Genomic DNA, 17,004 nt, shown 5'->3' with positions numbered 1-17,004 from the left:
GAGCCAGCCCCGGCCGGGACGGGGAGCAGCCGGGCTCGGGCTCTCGCTGCGGGGATGGGGTGTGGGGTGGGTCCGTGCCCTGCGCTGCCTGGGTCGGCCGAGGCCGAGCGGGAGTTTCAGGGTGTAACTAATGCTTGTCACGCGTGTCTTCGGCGTGGCACCGAATCAATGTGCGGTGTCGCGGCTGGCTCAGTGAGATACGGATGTGGTAACATAAAGGCTGTGATAAACGTGGTACAGTCACTCGCCTATACAGTAAATGTGGTAAGCTCACAGCTCCGGTTAAGAAACAGTATTTTTTAAAGGACACACTTGTCTTGATTATCAGGCTCAGATTACTAGTAGCCGTAGTAGTTTCACTACAGACTTACAAGTAGTCTAAAACTATGAGTAAAAACTTCTTTTTGCTTGCAGTTTAGTCATTTACAGCGCTCCTTGCAGGCTTTGGTAAGTCGTGTTACTTTCCTGGCTCTTTGTATGCCTTTTTGCCACAGAGTACACATATTTTTAATATCCAAAGGCACAGATCGTTATCAGGTTTTTTTGTTTTTTTTTTTTAAAGAAAGATTGACAACCACTAAACCTTTGGAACAGAAAGTATTTCCAAATCCTCCCAGGGCAGAAGCATTGATTCACATGTGCCAACTGAAATCTGTGTTTCCATAGAATTTCTTGCTGATTACACAGCATTGCCCAACAGAGCTCACCTATTAGTTTCTGACTTCTCTGGACTGTAGATTTTTCAAGTTTAGTCACCGTAAGGGACGTATGTATTGCAGGATCAAGGTAGTAGCTAAAATAAGAATCTGAGAAATTGAATTAGCCCCTTAATCATAAATAGCTTTAGAAATTGTATTTTTGCTCTTTTCATTTCACTCATGAGATTTGCATCATAGCTTTAAACATTTCCTCCTCAGCAGAAGAGCCAAGGAGTCAAGTCAGATTCCTTTGGGTTTTATGGATCTTACTTTTACTTGAGGTTTGTGAGATTGTTTGTATCAAAGCTGTGCACTAACAATTGTAGGACCATGCCTTTTTTTTCTTTCCCAACAAAAGCCATTTTATTTTCCTGTGTTTCTTGGTTCCAAAATGCAGGGCTTAATGAGGACAACATGGACTCCTGAATATCCACTCCTAATTGCACTGCAATTGGTGGTTACTGGCAATCCTGTAGACAAGACAGTGGCACTCCTGAATTCGGCCCATACATTTCTGCACTCTGTAGTGGTTAATTGTGAGGTGTGTTGTAGGTAGGACTAATCTTTGCGGGTGTGGAATCTAGGCTAGGTTTAGAGATGGAAGTCTATGAAGGAGCAAATTGCCTATGTTCCTCTTGAGAATCAGCCCTCTAGACTGTGGACCTGCTTTGAAAAATTAAGTCTTTTTAAAACCTCTTTAGATTTTCTAGGTCTCCACAGACTGCTAAGTTTCTGAATTTCAAACCTTTCTTCAAATTAAGAGATTCTGATGTTCAAAACCTACCTGTATTTAATGTTTCTGTCTAGAATTTCAGTTCCCCAAGTGCTGTAGCCACTTGTACTTAATCTTCTACATACTAGCTGACACCATTTTCTAGAATACTTCTCTTACAGTATGGGAAGAATAACACAAGCAGTTCTCTTTTTTTTCCTTTTTTTTCCCCTCCAAAGGAATATGTTTATTGCAATCAGTATATCAAAGGCCAAAGAGAATTATTGTGAAAAAATCTGTCGTGGTCACAAATTGTATATTCATCTAACCCAAGTGTGACTTCATGCAGAAGTTATGTTAGTACTTCACCCTAGACAGAGCCCTCCTGCCATCAGTCCAGACAGTGGCTCTTCCGTCCTGTCCTGGTTTGATTGTCCTGGTCGTTGTTGTCCTGGTTGCCTCTTGGTTTGGTGTTCAGGCTGATACACTCTTAGCCCACTGGGCTGCTGTGTACTACTGCATAGTATTTCTAGAGCAGCTAAGGGATAACCAAAGTTCATGGCTCTGTCAATGCTTGTAAGCAACAGTTGTCCAGCATCTTAGTATGGGCTTAGCCTTAAACATGAATCAAGAGTCTGGCAACTGACCAGACCTTTTCATTGATGAATTTCTGGTTAATAATTGACAGAGATTTATCTGATGTCAGTTACCAACATTTGGAAATGCTTCAGAAAAGAATAATCAGGTAGATTGTTTCAAGACATTGCATTTCTAAATCTTTGATGGTGACTCATAACAGCAATGTTTTACATTTTTCTAGTGGCAATTCCAGACTTGCTTTTAACTACTGATACACTGATATCTCTCATGCTAGAAGAAAATCCAGCACTGAAACAGGTAGCTGGAATTGAAGGACTTGAAGAGGAGATAAAACTATCTTAATTTCTTAAAGACAATGATTATTCAGTTAAGCTCAGGAACAGACTATTCTCACAGAATCACAGGATATGCTGAATTGGAAGGGACCCTCAAGGATCATCAAAGTCCAACTCCTGGCCTTGCACAGACACCTCAAGAGTCACACCATGTGCCTGAGAGCATTGTGCAAATGCCTCTTGAACTCTGTCATGCTGGTGATGTGATCACTTCTCTGGGGAGCCCATTCCAGTGCCCAGCCATCCTGAGGGTGGAGAACCTTTTTCTAATGTCCAACCTAAACCTCCCTTGACACAACTTCAGGCCATTCCCTCCTGTTCTGTCACTGGTCACCACAGAGAAGAGATCAGTGTCTGCCCCTTTTTGAATGTACCAGCTATGTGTGTATGTTTGACTTCACTGTTATCATCAAAAGCACTGTCACTTGGATTCACTAGTGATATGTGAAATCTGGAGAACTAGCATCTCCTTTTGGATGTAAATGTTTTTTGCTAGTGTGTTTTATTGTGCCTTACAGCCCATAACTCTTGTATAGGACTGACTCTAAGTGACTTTGGAATACTTTTTGTACCTGAAATAGATTATACTCTGGGGGACAGAATGAAAATGTTTGACATTGAAGCTCTATGCAAAGGGTTTTCATAGCATACTATTGTAAGCATCCCTTCTGTGGCACTGAAAACTCTCTAAATATCTAGGATCCTTTTAGGAGTTCTGGTTGATACCAAGGTATATATAGCCAGACTTTGGTTTTTCTCTGCATTCGACTTACAGAGAAATGAGGTTTTCCTAGTGTGTCGTACTGCAAGTAAGTTGCTTAGGATGACCCACCCAACAAGGTGGGTTGTTTTCTGTAGTGCCAAACACACTGCTGAGTCTCAGACATTATCTCTGAGGATCTTCACATCATTCAAACATAAATGCTAAGTTAAAATCAGTTACTTGGCTGCTTTTCTTCCATCAATACTAAGGAATTCCTTGAAAAGGATGGAAGAGCCCTTATTAGCTCTCTGAGCTGACTCTTGAGGAAACATAAATCAGTCAGCCAGGATTCCCTTTGTGCTAAGCCAGCACGTGCCAGTCTTTTTCCAGTGACAAAGAGGTAATGCATGTGGAATTGGGAAAGTTCTGTGTCTCTATAAAATATTTAAAATTCTTTGTCTGTGTATACTGTGTGCTTAAATTCTGGTACATCTGTATACACATATATAAAAAGAAGTATAAAATACATATGCACAAAGGTTTATATTCTGAAGTTTGAGCTGTGGCTTCTCCTGCAAAGAATGCCAGTAGAAAACTTTTTCCCAAGCATTGTGTGCATTGGTACAACTGCTGACACAATAGAGGCCTCGTTCTGCCTATCATCCATGTTAATAAAGAAATAGTTATTAATCAAGAAAAATATAATTCATTTATGTATACAGACACATTAGTTTCTCTAACAAGCACAATGTTTTCCAGTTCTTTTGTGTCTAAGCAAAGTACTAAGTTCACTTTGGTTTGTAGGACATGAATCTTGGTTTAATTGGTAACTTTGTAATCTGTAATGTTCAGAAATCTGGAACTATCCCCAACGGATTTCAGGAAAAAAAACCTCTTAATTAATGCTTAACTCCAGACACGGGAGTTTTTCATCCAGATTTCTCCCCTTTATCAAGTTATCTTGCATCTATTTTCAGATGCTGAGCAGATCCTAAGTAGGTTATTCAGTTTGTAATCACAGATAATTATACATTGAGGGGTTTTTCTTGTGTTGTAGGTGTGTGAGCTGTTTTTTATACTGGGTAATGAATGAGTCTGTTTTTCCTGATATTAGGTTGTTTCACCTATATCCAATGTGTTTGTTGTATACATTTATGTTTTTCCTTGCTGGGGAAAAAAAAAATCATACTTTAAAAAAATTTCCCATGAATTTCTGTGCTTAAACAGTGTGAAACTAGAATACCTGTAAGTACCCACTGCTAGTTTTTGAACTCTTTTACATGTTTAAGGATTACTCTTTTAAGTGGCTGTGTAAGACTTGACCATGTGCAGCTATAAGAAAGGGATTGCCTACATAAATTAAAATTTACAGAATATCTGCCAAAACTAGCTGTAGATGCTGTGGAAGATTCTCTAATGCTAACCTTTACTTCAGATCTAAATCATTGCAGGTAATTAGATTAGGTTTTCAAAATCTACGAACTCTTCAGCCCTTTGTGACTTTCTTGCCAAGGGAAGTATGTTTTAGGTTTAGCCATGTTATGTGTTTGAAAGATGCCCCACTTGCTCATGTCATGGAAAGTGTCAGAAGTATTCCAACCATATATTTACTCCTTAATGGGTGTGCTAGTGATGCCATGAAGATTTTTTGCCTTTTCTTTTATACCCCTGTTATACCTTTTTTACAACTTCTGTATTCCTAGTGCTTTTTGCCTACATTCTTGGACTTTTTCGTCAAGCTAAGAGAATAAACATTTTAGAAGCTTCGTAGCTAGGGATCAGTGTGCCCCAGACCCCAAGGTCCTCTCCAGAACACATTCTGTTAGCTAAGATAGAACCATCCAGGGGAAGGTTCTTTGGGGAGGGGGCCTCACTTGAGCCTCTCACTGGGGAATTTTTGATAGATATGCTAATTAGTAAAACCTATAATGTTATACCAGATCTTTTGGGATGGGCATTTTGCAGGGTGCATTTCGATGCATATGACCTGGATGTGTGCACCTAAGGATCCTTAAAATAAATCCCTTTTCCCCTTCTAACCGTGTATGGCTCTTGATTTTAAGACCAGGAAAAGGCATCACTAGTAGGTAAACTATGCCTTCTGTAAGGATCTTGAGTGTATCACAAGCTGCAAACAGCACTCTCTTTCTTCCAAGGTCCAAGAACTTAAATCCTTGTTGTTTCCAACTTGGAAAATGTAAATATCATGAAAATGAGAAAGTAACTGTACGGACTGGACAAGATTATTTAGGTTATTGAATGAATGTATCATTTTTATTCTCATCTTAGTTTTGGTAGGGAATTCTTCAAAGAGGTGTTTAAAATATATACATTCATTAAGTTGCAGCACCACAGATTTTAGAAGAAAAGTGAGAAATTACAAAGCTACAGATGTTTGCATAGCTCTTTTCAGGGTGTTTTTGTATTCTGCTGCTGTTTCAGAGTCTGTTTTGGAAAGACCAAGGAAAAAACATGTTGACATTGCTGTCTGGCACAAAGCAGTTGGGATTGCTCAAACAGTGCCCTTTGTAGATAGTCAAGTACTGACAGAGTGAGATAATCAGAGTACGTTATTTGAGGCGCAGTATTTTGCTTGTTTGTTTGTTTGTTTGTTTGTTTTAAAATTAGTCTAGGCTAGAACTGATTTAATGCAGTCGAAAGGCTGCTAATAAAATTCTCCTAATGGTTAAATGTTTCTTTCTATGGTGGTGGATGAGGCTTTTTATCCACTTTTTTTACTGCCAAATCAAGAGGGATTCTAGCATGGTATATGAACTTTTTTATTTTTTGGATCTAAATACATAGTTATAGGCTCTACTTCCATAAAAATATAGCTAATTTCTGATCAGTATACCATGTATTTTTATGTAAATTCTGCTGATAAACAGTAATGTTTTATAAATAGTTTTCTCATGACAATTCATTTGAGAGACCTTCAAAATCCTTCAAGACCTTAATCTGAGCAGAAAAGCATTAAGCTGAAGAAAAAGTATGTTATATGTAAAATGATACAAGAAGCTTCAAAGTAAAGGGAAGGGTAAGAGGTAAGACTAATTATCTGACATGAGCATACTGTGAGCTACAGGATGATGAGTCTCAGGTCTCCCTCTAAGAGTCTGTAGGTAAGAATCAGCATAGCTGATGCTCTGATTTTCCAAGGGATGAATTCAATTTTACTGAAGTTCATTCTGATCATTCTTCCAACGAAAAGGCTGAAGAAAATTATACTTGCATAGATACAAGTAATTTTTTTAAGGTTATATTCTATTAGTTGGACCTGACAGCTCTTTTAACCTCAGTATTTCTGTTGTGAAATATGGAGTAACTGATAAAGGAGAAAAAAATTCTGTTAATACAAATTATAGGAAATAAAAGACTTTCAGTTGACGCTTTTAGTGTGGTGGGCACATTTAATTTGTGAAATTGTGCTGAGGATCAGGTTGGGTTTCCCTGTTTTTGAAATATAGAAATGATTTAAAAAGCTAGGCTGTGCATGCTTCCTTTAAGATTTAAAGCTACATTTCAATTTCTTGTGAAACAAAGTTCTAAAAAATTCTGATTCTCTTAGCTACTTTTGAAGGTCTTGGGTTAGAACTCTAAGTCATAGCCACTGAGGAAATTAAAACAAAATGTGAATTATTTGTAATAGTTACGTCTCTGATTTCCAAACTTAGTGCTAGAGAACTTAGCAGAGGTGATAAAGCAGAGGCAAAATTTAATTGATGAGCTGAGAGGAAGCATTTTAGAAGACAGTCTTGCAGAGCTTCCTACTTATGCAAAATGTCTTAAATAAATTTTAGTTGCAGGGCATAGCTCATTTCCCCCACAACCACTTAACTAATATTAAAGGAGAAACAGTAATTAGACTTGGAAATTAGAACTACTGCATCACCAACTTAATTTTTCACGATCTGTCTCTAAGGTGACCTTTCACAGTGCTCCCTGTAATTCCTCAACACAGATGTTACCTCACAAAGGAACACCTTTAATTGCCTCTTCCTTAGCATTAATCCATCGCCTTTCAACACACAGCTCTTCCTGTGCCTTAGAAATAGTGGTTATGATGCTGCCTCCCAGCCTTAGGAATCAGGGTGACCATGTCCCTGACAACAGACAGGATCTCTGTTTTAGCCAAACAGGTTCTCATTATTTCCACTTTGTGGGAGGGAAATTGTCAAATGTGTAATGGACCCACTACTTTGTTATATTATCTCATTTCAGAGGGGTAGAAGGGACTTCAGAAATGGTTTTGGATATGCTGATGAGCATACCTGTTTCAAATAGTAAACTGGAATTATTTATGACTGTGTAAAAAATAGGGAGGAAGGGAGAGGGTGTGTGAGTGAAGGAGAATGTTCCTCCATAAAATTTTGCACGTCTAAATTTAAAAAAGTCCTGAATGAGTCTGATGCAGTAGCAAAATGAACAATCCTAAAGGTATCCTGAATGGAAAAAATGAGGGTTAGATGCATTTTACATAGAAACTACGGCCTTATTGTACATGCAGTTTTCATTTTTGCCACAAAATGGCAACTGCAGTCCATTAGTGATTTGACTGGGTTCTAAATGCATCATGGCAATTTACTCACTTACTTGATCCAGTATAGCAACCTTCTGTTTCTAGGAGTGATTTGGTTAAAATATACAATTAAATTATAGCTAATTTAATGAATTAAACCTAACTGTGACCACATGTGGAAAACATATTTTTAACTGTGTCGTTCCTACAATAGCTGATGCTTACCTGACATCCATGTTAATTTTTTTTCCAGTTATTGAAGAATTATCAGAAGTGGAGAATTGAATGCCCAGAAATAAGTGCAGATTTACAACCATCTTCTGTTCTTGGTCTTCTGCAAGCTGGCTATCACGGAGTCCTAAAATCAAGAGACCCACACGGAAGCAAAGTTCTAATATACAGAATTGGTGAGTGACAGAATTGCTTGTAAGTGTTTCACACCTGATTCTGACACTGAAGTTTTGGGGTTTTGTTTGTTTGCTTTGTTTTGTTTTGTGGTTTATTTATTTTTTAATTATCACAATTTCAGCAGCAAAACAAAAATATTTTATGAGTACAACTGCAGGGGTTGATAAAATTAGATCATATCAGAATGTCTTAACTAGAAAGGTAAAACATGTTCCTTGCTAGAAATACATTTACATTAATTTAAAGGTGAGTTTACTGAGCTGTAACAGTTACATAATTTTACTTATAAACTAGTGTGGCTAAAGCTGTACAATCCCTTATGAAGAACATAATTTTCTTTTTAGTGAAATTCTTGTTGCATTGAAAGAAACTTAAAGATTAAAACTTGTAAGATTATTTGGGTTTTGGCTCTGAATGTCCCAACGATCATTTGATTTCGTATAAATTTTCAAAGCTATGGGCTAAGACTGTGGTACTGATGCAGATGCAGCACAGAGCAGGGAGAACACAATAAAAAGGTGACACCTAGTCATGTATCAACGTTCAGTTTAGGCTTGGATGAGCAGTTCACCAGGTTTTCACTGTTTACTTGTAGCCAAAGAGCCCTAGCTAACACTACTTGGAAAATGTTTGACGTACCTCCCAAAAATCTTTTCAAAAAATATGTAGTTAAATGGACACCATATCTCTTTATGCTTGTTTTGGACAGAGACATTATTTTTGCCAGCTTTCAAAGAACTGTCTTATTATCAGCTGGTCTAGTAGATAATTGTGCCCTCTAAAGCTTTCATCTAAGGTTAAGGCTCATCCCATGCAATTTTTTGCTCAGGCCTCAGAAAAAAAAAAAAGTGAGATACATTGAACTGTGAGAGAATTACTGTGCTGAAAAAAAGTTGTAATAGTTGATTGGATTGATGATCTGCAGCTTCTGCTAGCATGACTGTTACTGAATTAAGCTGTTCCTGTCAAAATGTTGTACTGGGCCTATGGCTATAGGTAGAACATGCTACATTATGTGGTACCATCTACTAAAAGATCATCAAAGATGAATGAGAGAGCAGGCACACAAAGTAACTTATGCATTAGCAAAACAGATTGTTTCAGGAATTTCGTTACTGCTGGTTAATTCTTGTTCCTGAGAAGCACATTAGAAGCCGTAGGAAGCAAAAGTGCAGGTGTATGGGGTATTCTCATAGTAATGCAGGGTAATCTGTCTTCTCTTCAGGACAATGGGATCCCAGTTTATTTACAGCATATGATGTGTTTCGTGTAAGCCTCATCACATCTGAACTCATTGTAAAGGAGATTGAGACTCAGCGAAATGGAGTCAAGGCCATCTTTGACCTTCAAGGGTGGAGATTTGCTCATGCTTTTCAAATCAGTCCAGCTGTGGCCAAGAAAATTGCTGCTGTTCTCACAGTAAGTATGACATAGTGCTTCATGCAGCTTCATTGCTATGACTTCCAATTTTTCATCTCTTCCAAGCTATAAGTAAATTTTGTAAATTTTCCTTCCATAGACATTCTCAGACTGCAACTTAGAAGAACAAAATCCTAAATCCATTACAAGTCATAGGTTGTGCTTGATTTTATTTCAAGTTTATTCTTCTATAGCAGTAAATGCCCTCTAACTTCTGGTATTTTATAAGAACTCCACCAACGCAAGAATTTCATTACTGGAAGAGCAAATGAAGCCCAGTTTTGGAAGGATCTGTGTTTGCTATCCTGTTTCATCTCTTCTCTTCCATTCTTTTATGCATTAACTCAATATTTAAAGCATTTATTCCCGGCTCAGAGAATATTAAAAGTAGCATGCACTATGAATAGTTAAGAGCAAGACACTCCTAACTTGTTACCAGTATGGATGATGCTTATGTGATCTTTCATCTGCTAACAACAGAATGTACAACATTTATGTTCTGCTTGGTTTTTTTCCCCCAACTTGAGCATTGTTTTGTGCAAATCACTGCTATCTCACCTCCTATTTTTCACAAAACTTCTCAGGACTTTACTATCTTTAAGGCTTATTCCTTTCTGCCAAATTCAATTGAACTTTGCCACTGAATTTGAGAGAAAAAAATTAAAGAAAAAAGGGGACAGAGAATTGACAGGCAAGTTACCGTGTAGTCCAATAATCCTATTTTCCTTCAGAAGTTGGGTTGAAAGTCAGTAATAATAAAACTGTTAGCCTGTGATATGGAAATGAGCCAGGGAGATAATCTCTTGCTCTGATTTGGTAAGGTTTATATCTGAGATTCAATCAAAGCTTAGTCATTGAATTAATATCATCAGAACTTCAGATGTTCTTTCTTCTTGGTATCTACTGTAAAACTTTAGTGAAACCATCAAGTATTCCCAACTTCGCACATCTAGAATAAGAAGTCTTCGTGTTACGCAGTCGTGGGGCAGATCTCATGAAAACAGGACTACTGAGAGTGTTTCAGTTGATTTCTGAGGTAGTAAACAAATTGCTGGTAATTTTTTTAACCTTGAAATAGAGCAGAAAGGAATCAGAATAGGATTTGCAAGTACATCTAAAGGTTTCAATCCATAATCTCAAAGCAGGAAATTCTTTGAATATGATGTTTCCATCTTGACCTATTTCTGATATTTTCAGTGTTTTTCAAACTTCTAAATGTTTTTTTGAGCTATGAAAAAATAAAAATTGTGTGTTTCCAGTGTTCTTTTCAAAGAAGAGAAAGAATTTTAACTCTTTTTTTTTCCCCCTGATTCCTTTCATCACTTTTAACTGGGTTTGTAAACTATACCCAGAGATTATATTAGTGTTGTTCAATATCATAGAACCATAGAATCATAGAATATGTTAAGTTGGAAGGGACTCATCAGAATCATTGAGACCAGCTTCTGGCCCTATGCAGGATGCCCCAAGAGTCACACCATGTGCCTGAGAGCACTGTCCAAATGCTTCTTGAACTCTGTCAGGCTGGTGCTGTGACCACTTCCCTGGGGAGCCTGTTCCAGGGCCCAAACACCCTCTGGGTGAAGAACTTTTTTCTCATATTCAACCTAACCCTCCTCTGACACAACTTCAGGCCATTTCCTTGGGTCCTGTCCCTGGTCAGGAGAGTGAAGAGATCAGTACTTTCCCCTCTTCTTCCCCTTCTGAGGATCTTGAAGACCTCAATGAGGTCTCCCTTCAGTCTCCTCCAGGCTGAACAAACCAAGTGACCTCAGCCACTCCTCATAAGATTTGCCCTTCAGATTCTTCACCATTCCCGTGGCCCTCCTTTGAATGCTCTCTAATAGCTTAATGTCTTTTTAATATTGTGGTGCCCAAAAATGCTCACAGGACTCAAGGTGAGGCTACCCCAGAGCAGAGCAGAGTGGGACAATCCTCTCCCTAGCCAGGCTGGAGATGCTGTGCCTGATGCACCCCAGGGCATGTTGAATGCAGTCCAGAAATGCTTATAAGTAAAAGCTGAGAAACCTTAGTTTTAACCCTGTGTTTTACTCAAGAAATATGTCTTGCAAATTGCTATCCTGTATCAAGAAACAGAAGTTAATACAAAGGAAGTATGTACCAAGGAATGGAAAGCATAGTATGAATAATAAGTGACATTATCTTGAAAATCTGTTATGAAAAATCTATTATCTGTTATAGAAAATTGTTTTGTGAAATCATGATAGTAGAATTTAAGTATATGATAACCCATAATAACATTAAATAAACATACAAGCTGACAATTTTAAGGTCTTTATCATACATTAAAATCTAAAAGGAGTGGGACTAAAGAAATGTGTTGGGTTTGGGGTTTTTTTCCTTAGAACTACTGAACTAGTGAGGAGATATGTTTGTGAGAAGTACCATTTTTATAAACAGAAAACATCTGTTTCCAAGGTAGTATCAGGTGGGATATGAATGGAAGTTTTACTTTCCCCATTGCATAAAGCTTGCTTTGATCACTGCCATATTTTCTTTTAAAATTCAAAGATCTGGAACTTTTAAATGAACACAAGTAGAATCCAAGTTATTTTGTATTATAAAGGCTGTATGGCAGATATTTTAATTTTATTAAAACAGTAATCTTGTTGTAAAGCTGAACTTCTGGCTTGGTCAAATTCCTAATAATTTCAAGGCTTATCTTAAATAAAAAATATAATGTATTTAACTTAAAGTTAGTATCTTCAATAATTTATATATATTTATGTATTATCCTTCAGACTATTGCCAATAATAGCACATAGCTAGATAGGTTTTTGTAAATTAGTAGCAGAATATTTGTTGTGAAAAAATTGTTCTTTAGAAAATGGCTGAGAACAAGGTTTGTGTACAATACAAATTATGTGCAATTTGGTGATACTTTTCTGTTTTTCTGTTTGTTTGTTTTTAATATTCAGTCTCACCTCACACTGAGATTTAAGAAAGGTGAGATTTTTCTTTCTAATGGGAGGAACAAGATATGCTTTTTCTAAATGTTGTTCTTAATTTACACTGCTACAGCACTACAAAATGCAAGAATTGGGAAGGTCAGAAGGAATACTTTCACCTATGGACTAGACAGTCTTGTCCTTACTAATAGAAGTGTTTCAATAATATTTTCTTTTTCTTATTCTGTTTTTCATGTATGCTGACAGGATTCCTTTCCACTGAAAGTTCGAGGTATCCACTTGATTAATGAGCCTTTATTCTTCCACCCAGTCTTCGCTCTAATTAAGCCTTTTCTCACTGAAAAAATAAAGCAACGGGTGAGTGCACACAAATATTTCTTTCTGCCACAAAATCCTTATATGACAATCTGTAGCACTTCCTTAGGCTCTGTTACTCCTGAGTAATGAAGAGCATAAACCATTTTTGTTTGTTAATGCCGTACAGACCTCCAGAATCTAACTGTAAAGCATTTGCAGTCAATAATAACATGACAATTGCAATGGTGTTGTTATCACTGCTCTAAAGATAAAAAACACTGTGACGGAAAGAGGTTAAATAATTTGCTTGAGGTCACATAACAATTCTTCTGCAGAACTAGAAAGAAATAGATCCTGGACTTTCCAGTACTCTGCCTATAAATGAGAGAGAAAAATGATCACTAAATAGTGTTTTATGCTCCAAGTTGTGCAGAATTAGTAGAAGACAACTATTTAGCCCTGAGAGACCTCCAGAGGCATTTATGCATCAAAAATTGGTCAGACTTAACTTCAAAGTTTTTTTCCAAACAGCTCCTTAGTTGTTTTGAATAGTTTTCCCGTTATAAATCTGCAAATAAATTTGTATTTGGATGCAAATGTGTGGCAAGGACTACGGTGTATTGCAGCATAGGAAAAATACTGGAGTTTTCAGCTGGCACAAAAGTGAAGTGTTAACAGCAGAACTAAGGTACAAAATAAGCAGCCCTGCCTATTGTTATTCCCATTCTGAAGCCTCCTTTACTCAGCACATGAATCTTGGGCATTTGCAATAGCCACTGCACGCCAGGACAGTAGATCCTATAAAAGTATCAGACTGGAAGTAATGAACAAGACTTCAAAATAGCTACAATAAAGCAAGAGGAGAAGAACCAAACCTACAGTATTGCAAGGGTTAAAGTGAAGAAGTAGTCCAGGATCTAATTTCAGTTAGAACAGAAACGTAAGGACTGATACATAGATTCTGTTGAGTATCTTCCTTGACACCTGTCTGAACCTACATACATACTACATAATCTTGTTTTTAAATACATGTGGCAGGACCAGATAGTAATGGCCAGGAGCCAGACACAGCTCTGTTCTTGGAAATGACTGAAGGGCAAGTACAAGATATCATGACTAAACAAATCACAAGTCTTCCCATGGTTTAGCTCAGTTTAGCAGTTTGGATGTAGTGTGTGCTCTCATCAGTGTTGCTAAACCAGTCTGGAACAAGTGTGTAGTTAGTTTTGGCTCCTGTGCTCACGGCTACATAAAATGCTCTTCTCAGGTTGTAGTCCATCCTTCACCAGCCTTCAGATACTGAGCAGGACTGAGTTTGAGCACCTAGGGGAAACTCACCAGGTAGTTCCTTCTTTTAAGGAACTCGTTATGAACAAATACACTTAGTTAAACCAAGCTGGTGGGTCCAGCTCTTGCATTGAGATGCTTTGCTGCCTGTTCTCACTCAGTAGTTTAGCATTCATACCCAAGTAAATGCTTTTAATATTTTGGTTTAGGTGTATATGCATGGAAATAACTACTTGCAGAGTCTGACTGAACACTTCCCCGTCAGCATTCTCCCACAGGAATATGGGGGGGAGGAAGTCTCCATTGAAGAGCTGGCCAAGGAATGGACTGACTTCATAATGGCATCTGCAGATTATCTTCAGAGCATTTCTCTGGTTGCCTGGGAATAACCTTAATACAGTATTTTATGAATTCTTGAACACTGGAATTGGAAATAAGTTTAAGGTGAAAACTTCCATTGTGAATGAAACCAGCATGTCTTTGCAGGGCACTGAATGTTACACTGGGTGCACTTTTACACTAACTGGAGTCTATCAGTGTGTATGTCTGAAGAGATGAATGAATTTTAGATATCTGTAGCACTGGTTGTAATTGAGTACCTTGTATGTCAGAAAGCTGAAGAGTGCATTGGATATCAGATTGATACTACTCTGTTAAGTCTTTGGAGATAACTCGTCTGTAATAATGCAGTCCAGAACCTTACACTTAGCTCTTGTATCTTTGGCTTGTCAAGACAATAGGATACAAAACAAAGAACAGACTGTGAATAGGGTAGAGTAGTTTGTCACAGAAATAAGACTACAAGGCTAATTTACAAGGAGTGGAGAGGTTGCTTTTTGGATTGATTCTCAGGAAAAAATGCTCTTTTGTTAGTTTGCATCAAATTGAAAATTAGCCAGCAATAGTGAGATACTTGTGTTACTCTGTGCTGATTGTGCAGCTTCTGGTTTTGTGCTAATTAACAGAATAATCTTCAAGTTCTATAGAGAAAACACTATACGTATTCAAAGGACAGTGTGAATCTGAGGGAGGAACTGGTAAGAGAGTCAAAACAACCTTGAAAATTCTTATTTTCTTTCTTCAAAGTGATACTGTCTATGGACAACTATAAGAAACTCAGATTATTATCAACTTTAATCCCTAGTGTAGAGGACTAGAGAGGTCAAAAGCTTTCAGCTGTTTGCATTATCTGTTTCAGAGGGTAAAGTAGGTTATCCTTTATGGATCTGAACTTTAGAAATATCTGTTGTTTAAGGGTGCTTGGAGGTCACTTTGGACCTCAGCATAGGAGATGCTTGGTATCTTCATTTTATTTTCAGAACAGTAATTGACAACTTGTCAGTCTATGTGCTGTTGAGCACTGGAAGAAATTACTTTTAATTTCCATTTAGACTGCTTCTTCATTACTATAGGGGTAATAAGAAAAAATCTCCATACTTACTGAAAACAGGTTTTTGTTTTGTTTTGAAGGGGCATTATTGACATATGAACACTGGTATGTGGCAGTATCATCCTGCAATCCCCTGTATTTAGTAATCTTGACCATTATTTTACTTTTCTCAGCTTTTTCCTAAAATCTTTGTAAGTATACCAACTGCCAGAGTTCATTTACCCAGTTCTTAACTCTGTTTTGTTTTTGCATAAGCACTATAAATTTAAGCATTCCATATGAATTTCCATATAAATAAATCCATAACAAATGCTTTTATCGCAGTTAGCTAGAAATGACAACTTCAGTTATTTTGTAATCTTTAGGACATTGGGATGGTATATAGGCTTAGGGGAGAGAAATTAAACTATCTTTTTATATTCGATATGTCTTACTTTAGATTATGATTAATAAGGCATTATTGCAAGAGTCATTGGAAACTATTCCTTATTAGCAAGAGGAACATCTGTGAAAGACCCATTAGAGTACTTGTTGGTTGTAGTTTCTTCTGCTGTGGTAAGATCGATGCCAGAAATTCTTTCAAAACTGACAAAAACCTCTTAATTTTTTTTCTTCCAATTCCCAAATTTCCTCAAGTGCATTTTTCATTTTTCTCTTTCAGAATATTTTTGATATGGGGCTTAAATTTAAATAAACCCTTTTCAGATATATGATTCTATGAAAATGTATTTCATATATATTTCTTTTTCTCAGATTGAACTATTTTGTGATACAAAAGCTCCTTAAATAGAGGAGTTCAATGAACTGCAAATTCTTCTTTATAAGAAAATAGACTAAGTAGTCAGGTATCTGGCAATTGTTCAAGTGTGTAACTCAAGTTCCAAGTCATTTACCAGCTGGAGAACCGAAGCTATTGTCTTAATATTACAGCCCTTCAATTTTCATCCATGAATGTAAACTGCACAAAGGAATGAACCATGTTTCAGTGAACAAGAAAATTTAAACTTTTCCTATGAAACCAATTTCTGATCACTGCTGGTTTATGTAGCAGAAACCTCATTTGATTGCATATGTATATGTATAAGCACATGCATATGTAGCTGGGTTTTTTTAAAATCTTTATTTGGACTCATCCAGCTCTATGAATATAAAGTCCTAAATATCTTCAAAAATACCCTGGTCTGTTATTAAGTGGTAGCATGTTTGCATAACACAGCAGTTAGAGCATAGAGTGCAGTTATTTTTTCCTGAACTGTTAATTATTTTTTAATGTTTATATATTATATAAGAGGTGGGAACTCTTAATTGCAACTGCTGCTAAAAATACGGACACAAGGTAATTTACATAATGAATGGTAGAGATATTGGTATGGCGCGTGGTGGTGTTGCAGCTTCGAGCAGCAGTCAACAAAACACAGATCCCTAAGTGCATTATTCTTTATAAACATCGGGAGTGCCTCTAAAAAAAAATAATGTTCCTGTTAAACGGTGCAAATATAGATTACTACTGACTGTAAGCACGATGTAATGCACAATGTTTTTTAATTTTTTTTCTCTCTTTTTTAAATGTATTAATACCGTTTTAATTAATAAACCCTTTCTGGTTGAACCAGCCTCTTCTGTCACCGTTCGGCGACACCAGCCCCCCTCTCCCAGAGAAGGACGAGGCCGCGGGCGGTAGCGGGGGGTGTGCTCGGGCCGGGCTC

At 37.3% G+C, this 17,004-nt stretch overlaps 1 protein-coding gene across 1 annotated transcript; it reads left to right on the top strand.

The window, feature by feature from the left end:
* The first annotated feature begins 54 nt into the window (after window positions 1-54).
* TTPA (alpha tocopherol transfer protein) lies at window positions 55-15,584 on the top strand. The gene is made up of 6 exons (XM_017725863.1): window positions 55-264; window positions 415-447; window positions 7,815-7,974; window positions 9,201-9,394; window positions 12,571-12,681; window positions 14,118-15,584. The coding sequence occupies exons 1-6, from the start codon at window positions 55-57 to the stop codon at window positions 14,295-14,297; spliced, it is 888 nt and encodes a 295-aa protein (XP_017581352.1). The 3' UTR covers window positions 14,298-15,584.
* The last annotated feature ends 1,420 nt before the right edge of the window (window positions 15,585-17,004 follow it).

This window comes from Corvus brachyrhynchos, unplaced genomic scaffold (genome assembly GCF_000691975.1).
Source record: "Corvus brachyrhynchos isolate BGI_N302 unplaced genomic scaffold, ASM69197v1 scaffold230, whole genome shotgun sequence".
Taxonomy (NCBI): Eukaryota; Metazoa; Chordata; class Aves; order Passeriformes; family Corvidae; genus Corvus; species Corvus brachyrhynchos.
The sequence above is the reverse complement of the archived record's forward strand: the minus strand, read 5'-3'. Positions and strand labels throughout refer to the sequence as shown.

Bases quoted from the DNA above. Each gene is read 5' to 3' on its own strand.
- TTPA (XM_017725863.1), top strand. From the start codon at position 55: ATGGGGTGTGGGGTGGGTCCGTGCCCTGCGCTGCCTGGGTCGGCCGAG. The intron at 9,395-12,570 runs GTAAGTATGACA...GTATGCTGACAG, and splicing joins AAATTGCTGCTGTTCTCACA to GATTCCTTTCCACTGAAAGT. The intron at 12,682-14,117 runs GTGAGTGCACAC...ATTTTGGTTTAG, and splicing joins CTGAAAAAATAAAGCAACGG to GTGTATATGCATGGAAATAA.